Here is a 9,820-nt window from a genome sequence, read left to right as displayed (position 1 = left end):
CGTTCATTGAGTGCTTCCGAGCGCCCGTCACCCCGAATGCCCGCCGTTGGCCTGGGGGCCGGCGATTGTCCTCCCGGTGTGGATGAGAGAGAGGTCGGGGGGCTTGCTGGGGGGGGGGGGCGGCTGAAGGACTCCAAAGCCCAGGCTCCGTCCCCAGTATTGTGCTCCTTTCCAAGAAAGAAGCCTTCTTGCTGCGCTTTCTCTCTTTCCGGAGCCCCAGACATGACCTGGACAGACAGCCGGGGCCCCGCGTAGCCCCCTACGCGCCACATCTCACTCAGAGGCTTCCCAGCCTGCACGACGAAGCTCTCCCATCTGTCTCCTGAGCATTTCGTGTTACGATATTCCAGTATTGGGCATCGCAGGAAGGCCAGCCTGAAACCTGGAAAATGTGTTTTGGGGAGAAGCGGCCCCAGGACGTAGGTGGCCGTCCTGGCGCGGCCCCAGTCATTTCCCTCCTGAGCCCCCAGACTGCCCAGCACCCCATCCGTCCGTCCGCGAACAAAAGCAGACCACCTGCTGCTAAAGCTGCCGAGTTCCTCAAAGCACTTAGATATTTTAGTGCTCCTCGGGGTCCCCGGGTCTGTAACATTAGATCATGTTAAGAACAGAGTAAGACAAGGGACTCTAAAAACGGCCCGTCTTCTCGCTCCCCGTGTCTGTTTGTTTCACTGACAAAAAAACAAAGTTTTACAACTGTTTGCAAAACCACTGGCATTTTAGATTATTTAGCTTTTTTTTTTTTTTTTTTTTTTTTTGCCTTAACGTAGCTAATTCCCAGTGACAATGAAGTATGTCTAATAAGTGCCAGTTAACATCCCTAGATTTTAAAAAATATGTGTGGAAGATAACTACAGATGTCAGCGTTTCTAAATATTTTACTTCGGCGAACGCCTGGATGTTTGTGTGATTCCGAGTTCGTTCTGCAGATGATCCTTTTATTTTGTGTGTGTGATGAAAACTGTTCGCTTTCAGGATTTCGAAAAATTTGGCAAAATACAGAGCTGACATAACTAAGAACAATTTAACGGAGACTTTCATAGTGGGAAAAATACAAGATGGAAATTTTTCAGCTGAGTCCATTCCAGTGATTAAAACAAAATCGCATAAACATTTGCTGTAACACATGTGGATTATTACTTATTAGCTCTTTAGGCTTATTAGCGTTCTTTGGTATCAAAGCAAAATTCTCTAAACCGTTGGAGAAGTGGCATGATTGGGAGGACTGGTGATATTTAAAGTGTGTTTCACAATAATTGGTCGGATTCATTTATTTGACAAATAATTGGCTTCCTGCTGTGGGAGACACCGTTCTATGTGCCGTGGAAAAAACCAGATGCGTTATTTCTTGCAGTGTGCGTTTAGAAGTCACATAATTAATTACATGGATTTGTTTCTGTGGAGATGATTCTAAACATTTATCGAAAGATAAATATTTTCCTTGTCATCTTACCTAGTACTTTCTGAAAATAGTTTTTTCTTTTTTTTTTTTATGAAATCAAGGAACACATTTCCTATTGGAGTGGTAATGGAACTTTTCTGGTTAAAAAGTCCATGAAATTTCTTCCTTGTGTAATTTTTTAGGATTTCTTTACATAACTAAAAAAATAAAATAAAAAGGTAGCTTACCCCGAAATACGTGCAAAGTCGTAAAAAGGTGCACGGTAATCATTTTTGTGACTCAAAAAAGTGCCACGCTCAGAACGTACGTGGTAAGTCAAGCGAGATTTTTAGAGGTCAACGACACTCCTGGCAGATTTGGTATTTTTTTGTTGTTAATTGTGTTGTACAGGTTCTGTATCCCCCCTTTGACTTCAGTATAACTGGGGGGTGGGGAAATCTTTTGGCTGGATTATTGGGAACAAAACTCTCCTCAGCTATGGGAAAAACCGCCCTCGAAAGTATCTAAATACTTTAAATCTCATTTGCCATCTGAGAAAATGGGGTAAAAAGAATCCCTAGGCCTCGGACTTCTCAGGCAAGCTTTTGTCTAAGGCTGACTCTCTCTGGTGGTCCTGTGGGCACACCGGGGTCTCTGGCGAGTCGATAATTCATTTCACACATTTGCACCTGCTCCGCAGCCTCACGGAGAGGGCGCAACTGCTCAAGAACGTCTTTAAGAAGAACCACGTGAACTTGTACCGATCCGAGTCCTTGCAACAAAACCTGCTCCGTGAGTATCTGAGCCGTGACTAGTAGGTAGATTGCCCGTACATAGATTGTGGGGCTTCAGCTTTCAGGGGCGCAGCGTTTTGGTTTTGAGGGACGCCCAACTACGTAATACCTGCCACGGGCCTTGCTGACTCGCGACCCTTAGGTAAATAGCCGGCGTGAGGAGAGCTTGTGACCGCAGCCCGCTCCCTCACAGCACCAAAGACAAAGCAGCTTAACGTCTTGCTGCTTGGCCCTTGAAGAAATACTATTTCCGCATGCCCCCTTGCTTCCTTAAATCCGAAAAAAAAGAACTAGTGGAATAAATCTTGACTCCTAAAAGCCCCCTCTGTATTGTTATCTTTTCTACTTGAATAACTCTGCAAGGGCTTTGGCGGCTTTCGCTCAGCGCAGCGAAACATCTATTTCCCCCCCCCTTCAAAAAAAATTTATGAATCTTCAGAGCTGTAGGAAATTATTAGGTATCGGGCCCTCTTAGCATTTCAAGGATCTAAAAAAGAATATAATATATAAAGCCCTGTGGCGCAGGGGTTCGTGTTAGTGATCTATCTTTTGTTTCATGTTGTTTCCACATGTGATTTATTTTCACTTATCTTTATAGTCATGTTTAATGCCCTTGCCTTTTGTACTTCAGGAGGCCTTTTCTAGAGATGTGACCCCCGTCCCCGGTGCAGGGGGTGGGGGGTGGGGGCAGGTCGTGGCTTATCCCCGACCATGCCAGGGCAAGAGTGAGTTTCTCTGTGGATGCTGAGAGCCGAGGACGGTGTCGTCCCGAGGAAGGGGACCCCTTTTCCGGCACCCGCAGTTCATCTCTGCCTCCTTCCCATTCTCACTGGTCTCCGGTCCAGTGATCTGGATGGAGGAAGAGCGTGCACCCCTACAGCCAACACCCCCTCCAGTGGCCTGGGAGCAGAAGTCGGATTGCTCGGATTTGAGATGCCAAGAGGAGACACGGGGTGGGGCGGGGCCTGCGAGCACCTGCTCAGCCACCCAGGGCGGTGGGGGGGGGCACAGTGGTCACAGCCTCTCCGCCAGCCCTAGCCTTAGGGTGCAGTAGGGTCATCTTTGGGGGATGTAAGAAAACCTGTGTCTCCCTTGTGCTGCAGAAGGCAGGCGGGCATATGGGGCCCCGAGTTAGAGCAGGAGCCCTGGGAACTCTGCGACAGACCTGCCCAGTGACTTCCCAGCGATCATTTCTGTCTTGTCCTCCACTTACAGACGGGTATGCTTTCTCACAAGACGAGAACGGAATCGTGTCCCAGTCTGAGGTGATCAGAGCCTATGACACCACGAAGCAGAGACCCGACGAGTGGTGATGGCACGGGGAGCTCCCAGGTCTTTCCGGAACCTGCCGGCCGATCCCAGTCTGGCGCAAGGAAGGGGAAGGGGATCTGAGCTCATCCCATCGGCCGACCGTCAGATCCGTGCCCATCCCACAGTACCCTGTGCCACTCTAACACCATCTCGTTCAGATTTTTTCAAGTGTTCGCTGAGTCTTTGTAAGCAGAAGGTGAAAATGACCTTGTACCTTGCCCGAAAGCTTTCCTAAGCTGAGGATAGGTCAGTAAGTCTCAGGCCGTTGCTCTGGGGCTGTAACTGTCAATTCAGCAGATATAAACCCACAAGGCGACCGACCATTAAAAAAAAAAAAAAAAAAAAAAAAAACCTCTAAAGTGGTAATAATCTAAAGGGACTCTTGATATCCAGACTTAGATTCCAGAACGTGCTGAAAAAAGCCAGCGCTCTTCTCTAAGGAACTGACTGCCCTCACTGAGCAAAATTTCTAAACAAGACATTAATGAGTGTTTGTGTCAAAAACCGTCCTGATCAGTGTTTGCCAAAGACGCTCAGTACGTGTATTTCCCACCCCGTAGTCATTTGCCCAGAAACTAAGAGAGCGTGTACCTCCAGTTCTGCTGTAAGATCCGCATGCTTGACTCTTCAGATGTAAGAAGTGATCCATAAAAATGAGTATTTCAAGGCATTTGCTACTAACCTCTGTGATGTCGCACCTCTGGCCTTACAGATGCTTCTGTCTCGTTTGTCTCGTTCACTGGTCGGCGCTGGAGGGCCCACGGGCAACGTGACGCTGCCGTCGCAGTCCTGGTTTCTAAGCCGTGTTTGTGTCTCCGTCAGCTCCGAGGAGGCGTCCTCCTCGTGTAGATTTTTCTAGAGATCTGGCTTCTGCTGAAGACTGAGCGCCGTCACTTTGTCTTACGGTTTCCCCCCTTGAGCAAAACACGCTTCTGTATTGGTGTGGGATCCGCGGGCTTCCACGGGGAGCTTCGGGGACCCCTTGGGATAAGTGCATGGGCTTCTGTGATGTCCCCGGGCTCGGCTTTTGTCCCGTGTCGCCTGCTGTGTGCATAGCACCCCCCGGGCTTGTCGGGCGGCTCCCCAGAACCACTCACACTAATGTGCTGCTAACTGGGACAGATCCGTGGGACACAGGAACACCTGTCGGACTCAGACCCGTAACTTTACCGCCAAAGTCGGTCTTCACCCCAAGTAGCTTCTGCTACTAGGTCTTTAAATGTATGTTCAGTTTAAGCATTTTCGGCATTTCCCAGACATCTCCTGCAAATGCCTATTTTGCTACCGAAGATAAATGGTGAAGGGGCTGTTTAAAAACCGCAACCAGTTTTCTATACTATTTTTAAAATAACGCTCTCATTTAAAAGAAAATCAAATAAAAAGGAATTCTAGTTTTCAGATACACTTCAGAGATCGAAGCAAACTTTTTGCCTTTTATTCAGAAGCCTGTTTGCCTTTAAGTGGACTTACCAGCAAAATAGGTGGAACTTCCTCTTTTCAAAAAAAAAAAAAAAAGTCAACTGGAATTGTGAAGAGAGGTGATTTTCCAGGTCGCACTTTGAGTCTAATATAATTCCACATTCTTTTTACCCTTTTTCTTAGTCTAGATTTAGAATTAGGTTCCACGTCATTTCCTTCTCTGTATTCATAGTTACTTGGTCCTCCCCCGTTTTCTTGAAATAAGAGAGGTCATAACACATACATAATTCTAGAGGGGGCAGGGAGGTGACACAGGATCACTTCCCAGACTGTTCCCATTCGGGGTTGAGAGTAAGAAAACCGTGAATCGAAACACCTAGAAAGACCAGGGGTGTTAACAGCCTAAGACCGTCTTCAAAACTCTGGAGTCGGAGATTTTTGTCCACTGAATGAATATTCAGAGAGGCTCCTGGGCCCCCCAGTGATGACAGTCGAGGTCAGACGACACAAATCAAAAAACAAGAATGAAGCGCGTCCCTGCAGAGAAACACTGGAGAGCAGTTACAGACAAGAGCTACGTCCACTTGCCTCGACCTCATCAGTGGCATCCTTCTCCAAAATGTTCATATCAAAGTAGGATGAATATAACAGAAATGAATTTTCTGGCCTAAAAAAAAAAAAAGTAAAAGTTTTCTTTTTGATCTTAAAACATGGATTATTTCTATGGAGCTCTTCAACGTGAGTAAAATGCCCCCAGTTAAGTAATGCAGGAGATCGTGGTCTGAAATAGGGCCAATTTAGGTCTTTTTGTCCCATAGTCCTATTTTTGAATTATTAAGTCAATTCCTCTGGTCCCTGGGTGAGAGAGGGGGTTGGGCAGCAGGGAGTGACCTCGTTGGTAAAACTTAAAACACAGCACTGCAGTCGCAGGGACTTCCTCCCGTTAGAGGAAACCTCTGATTTTTTAACCTTCCAAAGAGGAGGGGGAAAGTAGCAGTTTTGCCAGGATTGAAACAGCTGAAGTGACTTTTTAACTTGTATTTTCTGAAATAGAGGACACATACTCTTCTTCAATTAAAAAGCCCCTTGTAGGGACTTTGGCAAATGCTAACACCGTTGCTTTACAATGTTTACAGTTCAGAAAATACGACGGCAGAAAATCCTCATTCATTTAACATTGAAAAGCTGCGAGTGGCTTCTTTAATGTTGAATAGTACACCACGATATCGAGCATGAACTTTCTAAATGTTTTATATTTACACATAAAAATATATTGGTGGCTCACACCCGGAGAGATGCTAGAATAGGGCAGAAATTGTTAACTGGAGAATGGCTGTTTCTCAGGAATGTAGCAAATTTAAGATGTTCTCTGTGCTGCCCAAGCCTCCCACCCCCCACTCGAAGACTGGTGTGAACGGGCTCGGCAGTGTTGCAAAGCTAACGGAAACCCTTTTTTCTAATCAAGTCAGGTGAACGTGGATTCTTAGTCAACAATATTATTCACTCTACACGAATTATATAGTCACTGAATGGAGTCAGTGATTCCTCTTAATTTTCAGGGGGAAAGCTGAATTCCAGAAATCAACATTTATTCTGATTGTTAGGCTGTACATTTTAATTTTGCCATTTAGCATTCTAAATATCAAATACGAACATCACATGATAAATTTGTTCCATGGTGTGTGCGCTGTGCATCACCTATCACTTGCCATTTAAAACATCCTTCCAGGAAACAGATGCTAGTCTGAAAGTAATAGATTGTATATTTGTAGTTTTTAAACTATTTGTAGCAATGTCCCAACGATTACCATACTAAATGATCATCAGTGTATATTTTTGTGCAGTTGCCCTACGACAGTTCTTGGTTCTAAAACTTATTTTATCAAATAAGCCTATAATCTTATAAATAACCATTTATAAAATTTATGGAGACGACACCCGCCCCATTCACATCATGTGGACCAGATCTGTGGAGTTATTTTTTTGTAAATTCATGAACACCATGCAGTTCGGTGCCTAATAAATGCTTTTTAATGATGAACATTTCTATAATGCTTCTTTAAGAGATCACAATCTGATTTTTCTCACATTAAAATAACTGAAGTCACTTGTGAGACTTAGTTATACTTTGCTGCATTTTAATTAACCTTCAGTGGCTATTAAAATGGAATGTAAGTTAAACTTTGAAGGAAAGGAAATAAATGTTTTCCATTTTTCGTCTTGATTTATTTTCTGTATGAAAGCAGCTGTGTTTTTGATAGGTTTATGGTTTGCATGAATTAATATTTAAAGTGGCCTGGGCCAATGCATGGCTGTTGCTGTAAATCTTGATGTTTATTTCTGCCTTATAAAATTCTATCATGGCCTACCTGGAATTTAATATTCAGTGGACAAATTAATTGGTTCTTTGCACAACTTTTTTTAATAAGTAAATTATTTTACAAACAAATTTAATTGCAACTTTTGTTTAGCTTGCTTCTAAGAACTTTCCTTAATAAAGCTCACAAAACTTCTCAGCAAATAAATCTCCCGTAAGTAGGAAAAAAGCTAGATTTCGTACATGCTTACTTTGAATTAACAGCAACTTTCCATAGGTAAATCTGCTCTTGCAAAAACGTGAGCAGAATATTAAAAAATAATATCTTTATGTTTCATGGTTCTAGAATAGAAGCCATAAATGCAGTAAATACTGTTTGCTGTTTATTTAGCTACTTCAAGCTTCATTTTTCACATTTTCAAGTTTATTAAGTTTTTTTTTAAAAAAAGGCAGCCTTGGAAGGCAGCTACTATGGAAAATCGAAGTTTGCATTAAAGATAAAATAGTTTTTTCAGCTCCATGAAAAACCATTCCTGCTGAAACTGCTGTCGAAATTGTGAAGCTGCATGAGTGGAGACTATTGAATCTGTGATTATAGTTTTCTCAGGTTTGTTTATCTCGATGTTCAATGCACTGTGTTTTATAAATAGTTATTAAAGTTGAGTAATACTCAGTTCTATGCAGTGTTATGTGTCATTGGCCTTTTGTGAATGTGCATGTTTTAAACTGCAAATTTTAAACATTTTGTCCTCTCATTGTTATTAAAAATTAAATAAACCGTACCATTACATAAAGAAAATGTTGCAGTTTTAATTGCTAATTTTAGAAACTGGATTACTTTATAAAACCTTCAAAGCCACTGTAATTATAGTCTGAGAAGGTCCATCCACTCAATGGCATTTTAACGTTTCGTTGACCACCCCAGTGATGTAGAAAATGGCCCTTCATTGTAATCCACCGAAAGGAAACATGAAGTGGAGCATAATATGAAATCAAGTTTGGGGAGAGGCATGGTTAGTTAGCATTCCCCCCCCCAAAAAAAAAATTCAAACAAAATTCCTGTACTTTGGTTGTTCAGTCCAAAAAGCCTCCCGGGATTGTCCCCATGTCCCCATTAGGTATTTAAATCAGCCTGCAAGTCGACAGCTGATTCCTGGCTCCACCTGTAACATGGATGGATTTCCTTAGTTTTCTAAACCCACCACATTTTTTTTAAGTTCCTGAAAAAGTGGCTAAGTTGAGCCAGTAACATCTGAAGGAAGTAACCAAAAAACATTAGAAGTTCCGTGGGAGACAAAGCATGAGAAACCCTGGAAAGGAGGCTAAGAGGCTGAGCAAAAACCAGGCTCCAAAAAGAGTGAGCAGTGTCACTGGGGCCTGCGACCTCCAGGCCGCCCCGGGGACATCGCGGGGTGCGGGCCTCCCACGTGGAACCGCAGCAGCACAAGGTGTGTGGGAGTCACCTGTGGCCCCAGCGACTGATGACACGCCCCCCCCCTCCCCGCGTGTTTGTACTGACCCCGGGCAGCCTCACCTGCAGGCTGCAGGGCGGCCCACCTGCCCCACCTGGCCCACCTGCCCTGACCCCGCGTGTCTTCCCCACGCGGCGCTGCTCCTTGACACCCAGAAGGCTCTTCCTGCGCGGATGCTCCACGGGCTGCGACAAGGCTCCCGGGAAATGGGGCTCTGGTGGCCGCGGCTTTTCGTTCCAGGGCTTCGGGTAAGGGCTCGCTGTCCAAACAGCTGCATTAATAACTAATGTCTAATTGCAATTTTAAAGGAGCCATATATAGGTCAGAGTAGGTCAACAGTTTGTCCCCTTAATGGTTTAATGCATCTTGGGGTGCCTGACGGGGCTCAGCGGTGGAGCATCTGCCTTGGGCCCAGGGCGTGATCCCAGGTCCCAGGTTCGAGTCCCGCGTCACGCTCCCCGCGTGGGGCCTGCTTCTCCCTCTGCCTGGGTCTCTGCCTCTGTCTTTCTATGGGTCTCTCATGAATAAGTCAATAAAATCTTTTTTAAAAAAATAGTTTAATGCATCTTTACATCCCTGGTTGTCCTGATCATACACTAAGCTGGGTTTTTCGGTCATGCAAAGGTGAGCTGACTCCAGCGCAAGGATCAGATCCCTAAGTGGCGGTGCCTGCTTTGGGGAACCGTGTGGTTTTCCCATTTCTCTTGCGGGACTCACATCCACCTAGCAAAGTCCCCCCTCTGCGACCTGACAAATAATAACCCCGGGAAAAAGGGAAAATAAATAGGTGGGGGAGGAGGAGGGGCCGGTGGGTCCATCTGCACAGCCCCACGCGCGGCTTTAACCCCAAGCAAGCTGGGGAAGGACGCCCTCGGCGCGCGCGGGCCCGGGGACCCCCCAGGGGAGGTGACCTGGGGCAGAGGGAGCCCCGACCCCCGTGGCTGAGCCCTGGCCCCTCCGGGCCACCCCGCCTGCCCCGCCCCGCCTCACCCGGGGCTCGGGGGTCTCAACCCCGCCGAGGGAAGCGGTTCCGAGCAGTCTACGCAGCCCGTCCCGCTGCAGTTAGCAGACCGCCCCGAGGTGTCGCTGCGGGCTCAGCCGCCCGCGTGACCCAGCTCCCGGGAAG

At 45.8% G+C, this 9,820-nt stretch overlaps 1 protein-coding gene across 6 annotated transcripts in view; it reads left to right on the top strand.

Annotated features, from left to right (window-relative positions):
- Nucleotides 1-8,017, top strand: part of ATP8A1 (ATPase phospholipid transporting 8A1) — a 224,355-nt gene extending 216,338 nt beyond the window's left edge. For all 6 annotated transcript variants that reach the window (XM_038555963.1, XM_038555961.1, XM_038555959.1 and 3 more), the window contains 2 exons: nucleotides 2,082-2,173; nucleotides 3,391-8,017. In XM_038555963.1, coding sequence (XP_038411891.1) covers nucleotides 2,082-2,173; nucleotides 3,391-3,488 — 190 coding nt within the window. In that variant the 3' untranslated portion in view covers nucleotides 3,489-8,017. The remainder of the gene's footprint in view (nucleotides 1-2,081; nucleotides 2,174-3,390) is intronic.
- Nucleotides 8,018-9,820: the final 1,803 nt, after the last annotated feature.

The sequence above is a fragment of the Canis lupus genome, chromosome 13 (genome assembly GCF_011100685.1).
Source record: "Canis lupus familiaris isolate Mischka breed German Shepherd chromosome 13, alternate assembly UU_Cfam_GSD_1.0, whole genome shotgun sequence".
NCBI lineage: Eukaryota > Metazoa > Chordata > Mammalia > Carnivora > Canidae > Canis > Canis lupus.
This window is presented reverse-complemented; position numbering and strand designations above follow the sequence as displayed.